Consider the following 17,499-nt stretch of genomic DNA (forward strand, 5'->3'; position numbering starts at 1 on the left):
AAAGGTGGTGTGGGACTCTCACTCTCTAAACATCTGCTAGTAGTCTCTTTTACTAGAAGCTGAACATCTGATGCACTTTTGACTGACATCAGAGGTAATTTACTCTCTCAGAAGGTAGAGGAAGCATGAAGCAAAACTGCTGTTCCCAAACTTCTTATTGACCAATAATAAGTTGATGCAGAAGGAGCACTGTGTTACATGGAGTTCACTTTATTAAGCAGAGAAGGCTGAGCACTAACTCATAATACTAGACAAAAAGGGGGCTGATTTTAATTCAATTTGGTATATTATAGTCCATTGACAGAGGTCAAGAAGAATAGTTCAGTGCATGGAATAATAATGCACACACACACACACAATTTAAAGGAAGGAAGCCTTCAGAGATCCTTCACAGGGTAAAAATCTGTATTTATTAAACTCATGTTGTAAAAAGAATATGTACAACCCACAAAATATGGATATATTGGATATATTGTGCAGGATAATAACAGGTGAGGAAGAGGTTTCAAGTGCACTTATTAAGTTGAACAGTGGTCCCAGAAGGAATGTCCAGTTTGTACCCTCCACACATCCTATGAGCATGGTCTGACTAAGCAATAGGGTGTTTGCAGATGTGATTAGATTAAACATTTTAAGATAATATCCTTTTGAATTTAGTGTGGACCCTAAATCCAGGGACTGATTTCCTTAAAGAAAAAAGAGAAACACAGAAAGGAAGGCTCACTGAAGATAGAGGCAGAAACTGAAGTGATGTGTCTACTTTCCAAAAACCACCAATGATTGCTGGCAGCTACCAGAAGCTAGGAGATCTGTTGAACAGACCCTTCCTGAGAGCCTCCAGGAGGAGCCAGTCCTACCCATACTTGGACTGGCCTCCTGAATCAACTTCTGTTGTGTTAAGCCTTCCAGGTTGTGGTAATCTGTTATAGCAGCCACAGGAAGCTAATACAGTACCTGCTATCCATAGGAAGACTAATCTGTGATTAATTGGATTAACCAAATCTCAGATTAATCTAAGACTCTTGAAGAACCCTAGATGAAGTAAGTGGGATTTTTAAACATTTTAAAACACAAACAAGGAGAAAGATAAGTCTGCTCCTTAAGAGGATGTGAAAATAGATCTGCTCAGCAGCCATTAAGGTCCATCAGACTGGGGTGCTTGTCCACACTCCAATGTAACACTCAGCTCCTGTTTGGTAGATGCTGGAAGGGGCTGAAGAGGAGGGTGCAGTGGGCAGCACCCAGCCTGTGGGCTACTTTGTTTTTGCTCTGTCAGTGATATTGGGACCACTGTTTCTAATTGAAGTTTTTTTAGTCTGAATGTCTAGATGAAAATTCTACTTAATGTGACAATTTTCCTGTAAACCTCCCCCCCATTTCTTAGATGACTGTAACGATGAACAAGTTAAGATTTACCTTTCTATTAGAATTGCTTGCTATGAAATCAATACACTGTGATTATTTTATGAGGCAGAGGAAATATTATTTCCCATACCTGATCAAATGGGTGTGTGTAGCACAACCCACATTTAACTGAACCATAGATTTTAGTAATTCTCTTTTCCTTGTTCTCCAAGCCCTGGGAAAATTAAAGCCCTATTTTCTTTAAGAGGAATAATTTCAGAGCAAAATTTAGTGTCCAAATGAAGTGGGTGAAACGATCCACAGACCACCATATTCCCCTTGCTCACAATTCCCCAATTATTGATCTTAGAACCATCTAGAGGTATGGGCAGCCTTTTACTAACCCCACATAAACCACACTAAAAAAATAAGAGGGAGAAAATTGTCTAACTGGAAACTGACCCCTTAAATGTTGAGACTGTGAGCCAGTGAAATGGAATTTTTGCTCCTAATTGTGGAAGGCTTTTATATGGCACACATGAGGCCTGTGATGGAGGAGGCAAGAAACATGTATTTTTCAGTTTCCTTATTGGATTTTCATTGTTGTGGATTAATTTAAGTGGCAACAAGTGAGTCAAAAGACTTATTGTCAAGCATGGACAGGAAAAATAAAGGACTCCATTTTCTGGGATTGTGAGGATAGAGTCTTTCTCTAAAATTACTCTGCAGCAAAAGGTTGATTTGGTCATTTTCACTCTCCAACCTATGATGTAGTTTATTATACTTTGCAAGAGTTAGAGCATTTACCCTTGAGGTGAGACCCAGAATCCCAATGCCTATTGAGTCTGGGTAACTCGTTTGAAAAAATAAGGCAGGCTGGAGGTAAGACAATAAGACGATGCCTTGTCTGGCTCCTGGGTCAGAAGCCATTTTGTAGGCTCTGCCTGGAATGTCTCTTGATGTATATCTTGGGGACAGCCAGCTAGCAAAGGACAGGCAGCTGTGGAGGAGAGTTGGGCTGCACTGGTGCCAATACTGACTTGCCTGGCCAGTATACCTAATTTACGTGAAAATTTGTGCTGTGATTTTGCTCATTGACTTGCTATGTGATTTTAGGATTGGAGTGAGCAAATCTGTCTTTTTTTTTCTGTCTGCATTTTGAGGAATCTCTGTAAGACAGACGCCACCTGAGATTGTTGTGTCTCGTAGGGAGCTCTGGTGAGGATTCTGGACTCCAGGCCAATGGAAGAGTTCCACTGATGGCTTTGTGAATGCCTTTTGCTATTACTCCTTTTCTGTCAATTCGTTTAACATTCCAAACATTCCTTTAAGGTGGGTATCATTGTCCCTATCTTACAAATAAGATGTAATAAAACTAGAGACTTTAGCACTCACAGTTGGGTGCTTTTCGGAAAGAACCTGAACTTCCAGTGCTGCTGAGGGTAGCAATGCACCTGCCTCAGAGGCCATGGTACAAGTAATAAAAGAAAGAGAGTCTGCACCCCAAGAAAGATTTGATAAAGTCTTCATCTCTTCCTCTTCTTCCTAGTTATTAACTTGTGCATCCAATTGTCATCTAACCATCATCATATTGACACTGCAATGATCCCCCATCTTAGAATGTTGCTTAATGTAAAACCATGTTGAAACAAGTTCACAAGTTAAAAAAACTGGGCAGTCCCAGAGCATCCTCAGGGATCCAACTCCCTTCGACCAATATGTAAGAAATAACTTGTTCACTCTCTTTGTCTTTGCCTTATTTATATCTCTGAACAAAAGGCAAAGGGGTATATTTGAGCTGCCAAGAGATAGGAAAGGAGATTTGCTTATGAGATTACTGAGCAAGAAAGTGGACAGTTGTCTGGAATCTGGAGACTCTTTGTTTTATTCCCCCATCCTCTCTCCTTTGATCCTTTCATTTGTTCTTCCATCTCTTCTCCTTGCCACAAGTATTTGGAGTTTATAGACAAAGGGGTATCTCTGTAGCACAAGACCAAAGCAAGGTGGTTCCTGTCCTCATGGAAAAGAAGGTGTAACTGATCAAAAGAAACAATTTACTTATGTTATTTCCAATTTACTGACTTTCTCCTTTTAAGCAAACCCCTAAGTCAGAGGTGGAGAGAACTGTTCAGCTGAGATGACTGCAGTGAAAACAAACCATTTCTCTGGGTTTGTTTTTTTGTTTTTTGGGGTTTTTTTTGGTTTTTATTAATAAATAAAATTTTATATATTTCTTATATCATTTTTTCATTTTTGCACAATATATGCATTTTCGTCTTGGTTGTGGTCCCCATACTATTCCCACCACCCTTGTTTTGATCCTACTCCCTTCTCTCCCCCCTGTAGTATGTCCCTGGTTTATAGTTGCTTGTTAATTTTGATTTTTACTTTATTATAATTAGTCTTTTTCCTGGTCCCTTATTTAGGTTTTCTAAATTCCTGCTATGAGTGAGATCATCTGGTATTTTTCTTTTTCTTTCTGGCTTATTTCACGGAGCATGATCCCTTCCAGCTCCATCCATGTTGCTGCAAATTGCATGAGTTTATCTTTTTTAATAGCTGAGTAATATTCCACTGTGTATATGTACCACATCTTCTTGATCCAGTCATCTATTTTGGGACGTTTGGATTGTTTCCATAGCTTAGCTATTGTAAATTGTGCTGCTATAAACATAGACATGCAGGTGCCCTTTTGAATTAATGTTTCTGTGTCCTTTGGGTAAATACCTAGGAGTGCAATTGCTGGATCATATGGAAGCTCCATCTTTAGCAGATTGAGGAATCTCCACACAGCTTTCCATAGTGGTTGGACCAGTTTGCACTCCCACCAGCAGTGCAGGAGAGTTCCTTTTTCTCCACAACCTCGCCAACATTTGTTGCTAGTTTGTTTAATATGTGCCATTCTCACAGGTGTAAGATGGTATCTCATGGTAGTTTTGATTTGCATTTCCCTGATTACAAGTGATGTTGACAAAGGAGCAAAGAATATGCAATGGAACAGAGAAAGTTTGTTCAATAAATGGTGCTGGGAAAACTGAGTCGCTACATGCAAAAGAATGAAGCTTGACCACTACCTCACACCATGCACAAAAACCAACTCAAAATGGATTAAAGAACTAGACATAAGACCTGAAACCATAAAATATATAGAAGGAAATACAGGTGAAACACTACGTGATTTGCACATCAAAGACATCTTTACAGATGCATCACCCAAAGCAGTGATAGTGAAGGCAAAGATAAACAGCTGGGACTACATCAAATTAAAGAACTTCTGCACAGCAAAAGAGACAGTAACCAAAACAAAGAGACACCCACCAACTGGGAAAAAATTTTGCACACAACACTAATGATAAAGGACTGATGACAAAAATGTACAAAGAGCTGATGAGACTCAAGAAAAACAAAGTAAATAATCCAGTCAAAAAATGGGCAGAAGAGCTAAAAAGAAACTTCTCCAAAGAAGAAATGCAAATGGCCAACAGGCATATGAAAAAATGTTCAACATCATTTCTCCTGTTTTTTAATGCTGAGTTTTGACTCAAAGGCACAAAGAGGCACAAAGGAGCAGAAATTATGAAAAATAATGTTGAAGATTTCCTTTTGCTTTCTCAGGATCTATGGGTTAAAGAGGATTGAAAGTTACAAATGAAGGGATATGCTTTTCAGATATCCACAGAAGGTCCTGGGTGGCTTTGAGAGCTCCAGGAGGATGGAAAAACCTGAATGTGTGGAATTCCCAGGAGCTAAACATTTCAGGAGCTATAACTTTCTTTACAGATTCCTGTGAGATTGGCCTCATCTGCCAGCTATGGGGTGCCAGCGGGGTTCTGTTTAACTTAGCTTTGTAACATTCCTCTTTTCTCTCTTTCTCTTTCAGACCCAGCAATTGTCAATGGAGTTTATTGGTCCGAATCACTAAACAAAGTTTTTGTAGATAACTTTGACCGTGACCCTTCTCTCATATGGCAGTACTTTGGAAGTGCAAAGGGCTTTTTTAGGCAGTATCCAGGTGAGTATTCCAGGTATTGAGAATTCTGGTTCAGGTTAATGATCTTGTATATTTTGCTTTAGGGCTAATTTTTTTTTTCCTTTTCCTTAGGAGAAAATGAAAGATTAAGCTCAAGTCTATTAAATCTGTTGTCAGGGTGCAGGATAGGAATGACATTTGCATCTGTGCAGGCGTGTGTATGTGCACACACACATACAAACCCCCCCCCACACCCCCCACATGGGCATTTAGATCTGTAGGTGACTGGAAAATTTTTCAGTAGAGTAACATAGAGCTCTACCAGTAAAAGTGAGGCAATAGAGTGTCTTCCATCTTTCTGGGTAAGAGTTTGCTTTTAATTGCTATCACCAGTAGTAGTATTATTACTGTTGCTATTATTATGGTGGAAAGCAGCAATGTATTTGGCCAGAGATAAGTTCTACTGAAAGGCACCACCCTGAACTGACTGCCCTTGGAGGAAGAGGCTGAAGTGGCCAGAGCACCCCTGAGGTCAGTTGCTACAGGACCACACCATCAGCTTCCACAACCCGGGGCACCATCAGTCTGCGTGTCACACTCTGGGAACAGGTGCTCCTTCTAGGGCCTTCCTGGGCCTCGGCTTTGCAATAGGAATTTAATTCTGGCTTGGTTTGAATTTTAATTAAAAAGAGAAGTTTTAATTTTGCTTACAAGTTGTGAAAACAGGACTCGAGGCTGCAATTGTGCCAATATCACAGCTGTAGAAATTAACAAGCTCAACCTAAAAGAAGGAAAAACGCCCTGCATAATCTTGGAGCAATTAAGTGGAGTCTTTTATGTTTTCATTAAGTAAGACTAGGCACCTGATGTCTTCCCTCTTTGAGGCACAGAGACTGCCAGCCTCCGCCTTGAGGAGCTGTTTGCCCTGTGCACAGCATCTGTCCCCTGACACTTGCCTGCCGAGTATCTGCCTTGCCATATTATTCAACATTTCCCAAGAGCCATGCTCAGCAGGGCATGCATGGCTCCTCCTGGAGCTCACAGGAATTTAAACAATAAGCATCCTATTAAAGATAACATTATAATAAACAGTGGTCTATTAAAGTTCCAGTGTCACCAAATTGCAGTCTGTTTTGATGCACTCAATAGAATAAATTTAACACAGACCTTGCTGAAAACAGAGCCCCGTCGGGGTCTAGTCCATGGAAAGAGCCACATGGACATCTTACCATCTACCATGTGGCATTTGGATGAAGGTGGGGCAGAGAAGAAGAAATTACAGGTTATTTATTGATTCACTACAGCAGGAAGTACTCAAAATTATGGAAATGAGAAAATCTGAAAATAAAGCTATGTTAATCGTTTGGACTGCCATAACAAAATACTGTAGTGGTGTAGCTTAAACAACAGGCTTTTATTTCTCAACATTCTGGTGAATGTGAAGTCCAAGGTCAAAGAGCCAATAGATTCTGTTCCTGGTGAGGTTCCTCTTTCTGGCTTGCAGCTGGCCACCTACTCCGTGTCCACTTCTTATAAAGGGTGACATCCCAACATGGGTGCTTTAACCTAATTGCTTCCTGAAGTTCTCACCTCTTCATGACATCATTTAGTAGGGGGGCTTAGGGCTTCAACATGTGACTTTTGGGGTGACACAAACATTCAGCCCATGACAAAAGGCCATCTTCATAAAGAGTTTACATAATAAGAGGTTAATTTGTGTATAAGATGTTTTATCAATCAGAAGAGTTGACTCAGAAATGCTTACAGTGCTTTCATTTGTGACAGAATTTGGACATTGTAAAACTTCTCCATCCTTTTTGTCAGTACAGACATGGGCTTCAGGCCTCCAGGGGTCTCGCTGCTCTAATCAGTGCCATGTGGCCATTCTGCTTGCTTCTGAACAGGGTGCTTGCCTCTTGCCCCTGGACATGAATGATCATTACAAGAGTGACCCATTTGTGTTTTTTGCTAGGATGTTTTTCCTTTTCACGATGCTTTTCATCATATTTAGACATACTAGGCATAATATTATAAGTCAGTGGTAAGTGTGCATGTCCTTAAGCAGAAGGCATTGCTCTTTATCCTCAATACCTGTGTCCTAAGGACTTACTTTGTACCAAGCACAGCATAAGGGCCTGGGATGAAATGGTGAACTAGACACCAAAGGTCTCTGACCTCATGAAGCTCCCTCTTGTGGAGAAATCATCCTGCAGGAATTTGGATGCAAGTGACAGAAACCTAGTTCTAACTTGCTCCACCAAGGAACACATTTATTTATTTATTTACTTTTATTTTTTTAAAGATTTGTTTTTTTATTTATTTTTATACGGGAACCGGGGTATAGGCCAGATGTGTGGGAGGGTGAGAGGATTCACCAGAGACAGAGCAGGGAACAGAACAGGCAGACTGATGAAATACACTGCTGAGGGGAGCAGCAGGTGCAACAGGAGAGGTCTGCTGTGCCATGTGGGACCCTCGCCGGCCGGCCGGGATTGAACCGGCTCTGCAGAGGCTGCAGACAGCTTCACAGCGCGGCGCTCAACTGCCTGCGCCACCAGGGGAGGCCCCAAGGAACACATTTATTGCCTCATGCACCTTGAAATTTGGGGAATATTTCCTCTTGGGACACAGCTAGATTTCTGTAGTCAGCAATTCATTTGGATTTTGAATTCCTTCCATCTCATGTCTGCCTTCCTCTGTTCGATCATGTTTCCGGCAGGTGATCTTGTGATGGGGAACTAGTAGGTGATGTTGTGATGGGCTTGAGGATTCTTTAGTTATATTTCTGGGGGAGAAAGAGACCATCTATCCTAGTGACTTGGACAGTTGTCCAAGGATTAGCCTGGTCTGGGTCACATGCTCCCATACTGAACCAGGAAGACTGGGCAGTTGTTAGGGCCAGCCCATCTGAAACCGTGGGTGCTAATCAGGGTTACTGTAGTGTTGTCTGGAATTGATCTCCCACAGGAAGGGACAGTGATCACCATGGTGAGAGAGGCAAGTGAACAAGTCACTGGAATGTCATGGCATGCTAAGGTAGGGGAAATAAAAGGTGCTAGGGGATCATGGAGAAGAAGTACCAACCATACCTTCTGGAGATAGAAGGAAAGAGTTTTCAAAAAGAGAATTTTAGTAAGTGTTAGCCTAGTAGGAAACAGAGCTAATGTTGTCCATTTCTGCATAAATTTACATTGTCCTCCACCAATTCAATTATGTCCTGTGGGCATATGGCGGCACTCTCACTGTGCTGTCCAAAAGAACTTTCTGCACTGATGGACATGTTCTGTCTCCATTGTGTCTAACATGGTAGCCACTGGCCTCATGGGGTTATTGAGCACTTGAAATGTGCCTGGGTGAGACTGAAGAACTAAAATCTGAATTTCATCTAACTCAGTTAAATTAAATGTAAATATAAAATTAAATAGCCTCAAGTGGCTAGTGGCTACCATGTGGAACAGTGTTAACTCTATAGGAAAAGACTTTTGTAGCAGCCTGATAGCCATTGTTCAGGATACTGGTTTTACCTTTCAATGCCCACATTACAAAGGTGCCACAGAGCAGAGAACTTCTGCTAGGCTCTTCTGAACAATACAGCAACAGCAGCAACAACTAAATGCAAATAAAGGACCTTTGAGCTCTGCAGGGTTGGTTACCCAGGGATCATCAAAACACTGTTTATTCTAGTTTCATCCTTGGAAGGCTTTGAGAGTGCTGTGGCTATTCACATTCGTACTGATGATCATGATAGTGACCCTCATTTATTGAACACTGTGCTGAGTACTTGTAACTCAGTCCTTCCGTGACCCCCATGAGCTGAGGTTACTGTAATCCCCATTTTACAAGTGAGGAAATAGAGGCTAATTGACTAACCTAGGTCACACCGGCAAAGTAAGAGGGAATTGGTGATGGTGTTAAAACTTCAACCACGTCTCTTTTTTGTTTTCATGGTCGTTCTCACCCTATAAAATAGGAAGTCTGGCCTGTAGTCCTGAGTCATCAGACTTTCAATACCCATCTCCTTTGTTTGGATATCAGCCACAGGAGGACAGAGCCATTTGTTCTATCTATCACTGTCTCCAGCACCAAGAATAACACATTCTTATGCAGGTACTTAGTCTGTATCAGTTGAGTGAATGAATCAAGGCCACCAGATCTGTTGTTTCCCAGCACACAGGTAGGAACTGTTCTCTTCCCTCCCCAGAAACAAAGGAACTCCTGCATCTCTAAGGTTCTGGTCATAGGCCGCAGTCCAGTGACACTTGGCTTCCAAGCATGGAGCTGGCATAAGTAAAGTATGGATCAATAGTTCCATTACTCCACTTTTGCCAAGTCTTCTTGAGTGCCCTCTCCTATCCCAATACCAACCAAGTGCTGGACATTGAATGATCCCCATCTGTTGGCCATTCACCTCATGATGCCACACGACCACTTTGTTGTAGTTAGTAGGGTTCTGTAGGCTCATCTCCTAGGAGGCAGAGAGTCATACCTGCAGGGTGAGCTTTGTTCCTGGGGGCTTTGTCCCCCACAATTTTATAATTCTATGTGGGACACAATTTCTACCTGGGTGGGACCACTGGTGCTGATATATCCTTTTTGTTCTGGTAAGTTCTTACCTTTATCCAAAATGTGTTGGCTAACTGACAGATCTCAGTGTGTAACTGCCTTTAAATATATATAGAGAAAAATGTCTGTGTCATAGACAGACCAATATCTGATCAAAAGCAGGACACTAATTAAAGGAATGCTTAAGAAGCTGCTGCTGATAAGAAGATGATGAGAAGCTCAGTCCCTTCCCTAGTATCAGACTCTCACACTCGCAGAGGCATATCTTGGAGAACGTGATCTAGTGGGAGATTTAATGATCACTAAGGGATTTGATTTTCTTATCTTTCTGCCATGATTTCTATGCCTGAGAAAGATGAAAGCTGGCTCATAGCTTTAGCCACAGGGAGAGACAGATGACTAAGTAAAGAACTCTCTGCAAGTTTGGACTAGGAATCAATCAAGTGTAGATTCTGTGCACAACATCATTGTGTATTTATTTTCTTGCTTGTATTCATCCTGAGGTTCAGGTTTAGCAATATGTGAAATATGGTTGATGTAGTTTTTTTCCTTGACCAGCTCAACAGAACCCCTGCAGTATGTGATCAGGGAAAACCATAGCTCACAATTTTCATAGCCACTCTCTTGTGGCTACTCGTCTATGATATCTGATTTCTCAAAAGATTAAGACATTTGGCTGAAGGAAGGAGATGGCATTTCATTGAGTGAAGCAGGTTTTATTTGAGGACTGCTTAGCCAGTGTTTCAGAAGACACTCAAGCACCAAAGTTGTCTACAATTCAGCTCAATTTAGAGGCTACCATTTTATTCTAGACCAGATATTTTAGATCTAAAGTTATTTTTGAAGGTATTTATTTATGGGCCAAATTAAAAAAAAAAATATTTTTGAGGAAGGAATTGGTCAGAAACTACCTATTTAGGAATAAGCCGACTTCTCCTACATCTTGATTTTCCTTTCTTTCCACATTTTTCTGAACTTTTTGGTCTGGAAATATAGAAGAGAAATCCCATGTGGCAATGGGATAGTAAGTGTCTGTTCAATTGGTGGATCATGGAAGTTGGCAGAATGTTCTAGACATTGTCTTCTGAAAATTGAAGAAGCCAGGCGGAAGTCACGGGTGCTGATAATGAAGCCCAGGGTGTCTAGAGAGAAAAGGTGCAATGGCAGTGAAATCTGCAGCTAAACAGCATCATGGCTCCTGTCTGGAGAATTACCCTCCATCCTGCCTGGGTGGGATCCCAAAAGGCACACAGGTACTTCCAGAAATCATGTGGCACATGGGGGTGCTTCTTGGTTATGTGAAATTCCCTGGATCTTAAAGACTGCAAGTGAGCCAGCTATTATCCCCCTGGGATTTGAAGTTACTTGAACATTTTCAAAATATCTGTGTACAAAAAAGTTCTATAGCAAGAAATGGGTAAGTCTTAGGGGAATTCATACAGAAGTACCTGATATTTATCTAACAAAACATTTTGTTATGAAATACTTGGGGGAGGAAGGGCTCAGTGGTCAAATTAGTTTGGGAAATGCTGCTCCTGCTGTTCCAGTGAAGAGATTCAAGATTCATTAAGCAGTTTAAAGACCTGCTTAAGATACTGCTCCCCTGGGATAGAAACCAGTTTTACGTTTATTCACTCAACTTGAGCTAACATTCTATAGAACTTCTCATGAAACACCCTTTTGGAAATGCCTCTCTAAGGAAGACGATGGTGGCATGGGCTTTGGAAGACCAAGTTCTAGTGCTCACTGGAAATTTCAGAAAATCTGTTGAACTCTAAGAGCCTTGGAGTCCCTACTGTGAAATAAAAAATTTGACCCAAATGTCAGATTTGAGCAAGATGACTCCCTAGAGCCCATCTGCCCTGACTTTAAGTCAAGGTGCGAGCTTTTTGGTTACAACCAGAATAGCAGTGCCTACAACTGCATGGGGCCACTGTTTTCATCCACTCATTTCATTTCATCGTGAAGTGCACACTCACAGGTGCACCTCATGCCCAACTGGGAAGGGTCTGGCCTGGTGGCTCCTGCTGCCAGGAAGACTCTTTTCTGGAGACATAGACATTCTCTCTTATGCCACACCATCCGCTCCTCCACCGTGACCTGCTCTTCTCACCTCAGCATCTTTGTAAATCTTTTCTCTGCCTGGTATTCTCTATTTTGATTTTATTTTACAAATTCTGCCCATATGGAATAAATTGAAAAGCAGGCCCCTCCCCAATTCATTCATGACTACCTATAGCCTTAGACTGTGCAGATATTATTAGTTAAGTTGGGATTAGCTTGGGTCCTCAATCCAATATAGCAGGATCCTAATGATTGAAGAGAATACAGAGACACCGAGAAAAGGCAGTCAAGTGAAGACGGAGCAAGAGAGAAGGATGCAGATCAAGGAGACCAAGGATCACTGGGAGACACTGAAGCCTCAGAAGAGTTAAGGAAGGACTCTTCCTTGGTGCTGTTACCTTGAGAGGGAGCAAGGCCCTCCTGACACCTTGACTTTGGCTTTTTATCCTCCAGAGATGTGAGAGAATACATTTCTGTGAGGTCACCCAGTTTGTAAGGCTTTGCCACATGAGCCCTGGAAAACTAATATCCCACCAGGCTACGCTCAGCTTAAAGCTGTGTCCCTCATGTTAGGGATTAGCCTCACCTTTGACACACTACAATAGCCTCAGGGATGTCAGGACATCTCTGCTACTTGCCGTCTCTTCTCTAGTGTCTGCTTGCCTGGTAGCTGTGAGGCCTCCTGAGGAGGGGCCGTGACCATTTTCTCAAGCACTGCTATGCGTTCATCAGCGGTAGAGAGCTTGGAGCTTGAGGAACACATGCTCAGTCGGCAGGAGGCTCTGGACCTGTCCCTCTGCAGTTGTATCCTTTACAGGCCTTCCCAGCAGATGAATTTCACATTGACTTTTCAAAAAGCACTAAGTTTCAGCAGTGCCCAGGAGGGGCTCTAAGCCCATTTGCAGGGAAATGATCTCAATTCCAAAAAAAAGAAGCATCCAGTATCATTAATTCCTTGTCCCTGGCCCTGGCCTAAATGCCAGCGACAGTGAAAGGGAATTTCAGGTTTTCTCCTCCCACTGGCAGACACAGCGATGGGGCTGTGATGGGAGAGGAAGGCAGAGGGGCAGAGCGGAGGATGCTGAAAACATTCGCCACAATTCAAGAGTCATTCACTGAATGTCTGCCTTGGGTCCACATGTTAAAGTTTTTTCTTTATAGTGGAGTGAAACCAGTTCTCTTTGGAATTATAAATGGGAACATTACCTAGCCTCACCATGGATATAATTTCATTATGTGTCAAGACTGTGGCATCCTAGCCATATTAGCATTGTGTCCTATACTTTTCAATAGATTGCATTCTTATTCCTTAGTGTACAATATCATGTCAGTTTTACTTTATCTTCATTACCTAATGACCTTCATTTGGCAGCGACTTCTCATACTTCTGCATTCTGATTTGTTACCAGGAGTTCTTTAAAGTAGGCACTTCTGCAGATGGGAAATGTAGGCACAAAGAGGACAGAACAAAATAACTTTGTAGGCTACAAACTGCCATCTCACGGCTTTCTGTGTAATAATTTATCTTAATAAGTTATCTTAGTAAGTCATCATAAGCACATGCCTATTATTAGCCCAGTGTCATCCAGAAAGCTGGCCTTTCTCAGTTGGATAGGAGAAGCTCAATACTGCAGTCTGAGCCTGAATTTTCTCCTGTGAAAATAATTTTTCTGTTTTGATTTTCTTAACCCTAAAGCCTATGTTTTCAACCTTCCATCCCCGAGTAGCATAGATGGTCAAAAATATTCATTTTCTCTAATTTCTAGGCAGTGTTTTTCTTTTTAAATGAAATTTTATTCTTAAAAACTAACTTGTAAATAAAAACCATCATCCTTGGACATATCCCAACCAGTCTGCAAACCACGAGACTGAGGAGGTTGGTCCTATTTTAAATGTGAGGAAAAAATCCCCAGATTTCAAAAACTGAAATTCAAACTTTATTTGCAGCATACTTAGGACCATATTATGTCATTTCAGTGTGGAAGGCGAGGCCAAAATTCCTGATGTTAAAAGCAGGAGGGAGGAGAAAAGAGACCTGCATATGTTCTGAGATGGAAGCGTTTCAAATGCTTTCTTATCTCCTTTCTCTCCACGTACCCATGCTGGAGACATTACCTCCCCTGTCCAGGGACCAAACCCCCATTTGCCCAGAGATCTATGAATGGTGCCACCAAGTCCAGTGATTTGCTAGACAGTGAGAAATGAGCTTGTCGAGCTTTATCTTTAGTCACAGGGAAGGGCTGGAGTCATGTCCTTTCTTGATGGACAGCACGTCACAAGGATGTCACCACCCTCCAAGAACTAGTCTGGGATCAGCTGAGCTGAGGCTGTGTTTGCTGTAGTGGTGAGGGCCCTATAGCACCTCCCCAGAGCTGGTGATGGAGCATGCAATGAACTCCAGGGTTGGTCTTCGCATGTGATTTTTCACCCGGTCCTTTCAATCAGCAAAGCAGAGCAGCCTTGAAATGCTATGAATAAATATTTGAAGTTTCTGGGTTTCTCATAACTCCATTTTTCTTCTAGGGATTAAATGGGAACCAGATGAGAATGGAGTCATTGCCTTTGACTGCAGGAACCGAAAATGGTAGGAAATGGTCAAACCTCGCAGTTATTTTTGTAAAGAAACGACTTGCAGAGAAGCTCAGGACTCATTTTTACTTCCTCTTCCCCCAACCTAGGTACATCCAGGCAGCAACTTCTCCAAAAGACGTGGTCATTTTGGTTGATGTCAGCGGCAGCATGAAAGGGCTCCGTCTAACTATAGCAAAGCAAACAGTCTCATCTATTCTGGATACGCTGGGAGACGACGACTTCTTCAACATAATTGCTGTGAGTGCAGCTGTTTGTGCTTTCCTTGCACTTTGGGCTCATTTGCTCTTTAAGCAGCAGCCTGGTAGTGTTTGTACTGCCTTTGTGTACACAGCATTAATGCCCTGGGTGAGGACTGGTTAGTCCCATGTGAGTTCCTTGACTTGTGATATTAGAGGGGCTTTGGAGCCTGGGGGTGCAGTGAGGCACATCTCTCCTAACTTAGCACCCAGACATTGTCATTTGGAGAAGTAGTGCCAGATTTGGTTTTCCTGGGAAGCTGGCCTTTTCAGAACTTTGAGGACTTAGCTCTATCTAGCAAGATTTTCTTTGAATTATTAGAAATTCTCACATAGAGATTAAGATAGATTAGCCTTATGATGATGCTAATAATAATAATCATGAAGATAAAACAACTAAAATATAGAGAGAGTAGTTTAAAACACTTAGGGCACTTTACCTCAGCTTTAGAAACAAAAGTGACATTTATTAAGTACCTACTATGTGCCAGTTGCCTTATGCTTCATGTTTGCATTATCTTCATTCCACACAGGAACTCCGGGTGGTAGGGTGTTGTCTAGACATTTTATAAGAGGAAGCTGCTGAAGTCCAGAGTGTGTCAGTATCTTGCCCAAGCTCACACTGCTGGAGAGTGAGAGGTCTGAGACCCAAGCCTGAGACAAGGCATGGACCAGTGCCCTGGAAAGAAGCTGTGGTTCAGGCTTCTATATCCAGTTCTTTTTCATACCTCCCCAATTGTCTGGTATGACCATCAAAATTTCCTTCCTTTTCATTTCTCAAAGATTGGAGTCATTTGAGAACTTAACCAGGTACCTATGTGTGATGGTCACCTGGTGTTTGCTCACATCAGCTCTGTCTGGGACCTGGAGTGGCCTGTAGCAGGCAGCGGAGGCACGTGCTAGGGGGCAGAGCTTGGCCTTTGGGGTGGGTCTCAGTTTGGAATCCTATTTCTGCCACATACAGCTGTGCATCTTGGGATAGAACACTTGCTTCTGAGCATCAGCCTGCCAGCTGTGAAGTGGATGTGGTCACCTGGCCCACAGGGTCGCTGGAGGGATCACCAAGTTGGTGCACGGGAGTCCCCTGATCAATGATCAGATTTGAAAGAAGGGGTGCTATTTGAAGAGTGGGGTGCAGTTGTTCACATGGCTTCCCTTTGCCCCTGAAAAGAGTGTGTCCTCACTTGACCCTGTGTCGGGGCCACCTTCTGCACGGATGTGGCTCCCACTTTGACTGTGGCTCATGGGGGCGATTGCCTGGCTTGGTATCCTGCTTCTGATGAGACTGAGAAAAAGAGAGCAACTATAGGGGCCTATGATTTCTAGCTTTAGAATTTAAAAAGCCCTAAAGAAAGGGAGACAATAGAGAATAATAGATTCCATGAGAGCAGGGGTCAGTCTTGTTCACTCATTGAACTATCCTCAGTGCCTAGTAAATTGCAGGAGTTTAACATTTTATTGAATGAATAGTTCTAGCAAGCGGCATCCTGGCATCCTAAGAATGTGCAGAGTGCCTAGTGCCGGATGGGGAATCGCTCCTTGGATCTTCCACACTTGTGCCTCACAGTGTGGAGTCAGGCATAGGGGGCTGTACCAGCTGGAGGTCACAGTCTGAAAAAATAGCACAGCGGGCATCTCGCCATTGTCCTTGTCCTGCTTCCTGAGCAGAAGCAAAGAGGATGTAGTTAAGCTGTTTTTACTGTGAAACTTACAGGGCCGGTGGGCACAGTTATTTCAAAGGATACTTTAGAGACTTAGAAGTTCTTCCAAATCAAGAAGTTACTCAAGTTACCACTCTTATGAATATTCAGATGTGGCCTGATCCTCCCCCACATCCTGAAGCATTTAGAGATAAGAAGCAGCTAATTTGAGACTATCTTTCTTATTAATCTTTAATTACTCATTACAGAAGTACCAGAAATTCACATAATAAGATGAGCTAACTAATTACGTTGTGAATCCTTTATCAGTCAGGATTTATTGTTCTGGTAACAAAACCAATCGATTGAAATAATCTCTATAACTTCATTAAGATATACAAACAGTGTCAACTCTATAATGAAGAGAGGAAGATTAAGATAATTAAAAGTAGACAAGCCGGTTGTTGTAGAACAGTTAAGGAAAATAAATTTTTTATCCAAAATTGTATAAAGAGACCCATTAGAGTTTCCATTAACCCTCACTGTACATCTGTTTGCTAGTTTTCAACATAAATGATTGGCTTCAAGACTACTTATGTAATTATTTTGACAACTAGAGGACACTCTGAACTTTTTTATTTGAAGCTTTGTTAGTTAAAATCATGAACTGTGTTTCCCTAATGGGTAAGGGAATGAATCAAGTATGTTAGTGAATTTCTATTAAAAGCCCGAGGTCATAAAAGAAACCATGAATTAACAGTAACTTTTACACATTGCTTTTAACTAGGCAGTGTGTGTAAAAAATATAAACAATACAGAAATGTTCCCCATTATCTTTCCATTTGGTCCATATCCTTCCAGATTTTTGTGTGCATGTGAATGCATAATTTCCATAAAAATAGAATCTTAATTTACAGAATATTCAGCAACTTGCCTCTATGCTCATGTGTTTTTCACCCATTTTGGCCTCCCTCTGTACTCACACTGTTATCACATGAATTAGAACAGAAGGGCATTCCATCACCTGCAGTTGACATACATTTCATAACCATTTCCCCTTTGCTGAATACTATGCTGTTACCAGTCTCTT

General features: G+C 41.9%; 1 protein-coding gene across 1 annotated transcript in view; it reads left to right on the top strand.

The window, feature by feature from the left end:
• CACNA2D3 (calcium voltage-gated channel auxiliary subunit alpha2delta 3) overlaps window positions 1–17,499 on the top strand; it is an 807,400-nt gene that overhangs the window by 335,536 nt on the left and 454,365 nt on the right. The window contains 3 exon segments of the mRNA XM_054694676.1: window positions 5,225–5,356; window positions 14,465–14,525; window positions 14,620–14,770. Of these exon segments, the coding sequence (XP_054550651.1) occupies window positions 5,225–5,356; window positions 14,465–14,525; window positions 14,620–14,770 (344 nt within the window).

This window comes from Talpa occidentalis, unplaced genomic scaffold, assembly GCF_014898055.3.
Source record: "Talpa occidentalis isolate TD23 unplaced genomic scaffold, MPIMG_talOcc4v2.1 talOcc4.10, whole genome shotgun sequence".
Classification (NCBI taxonomy): Eukaryota; Metazoa; Chordata; class Mammalia; order Eulipotyphla; family Talpidae; genus Talpa; species Talpa occidentalis.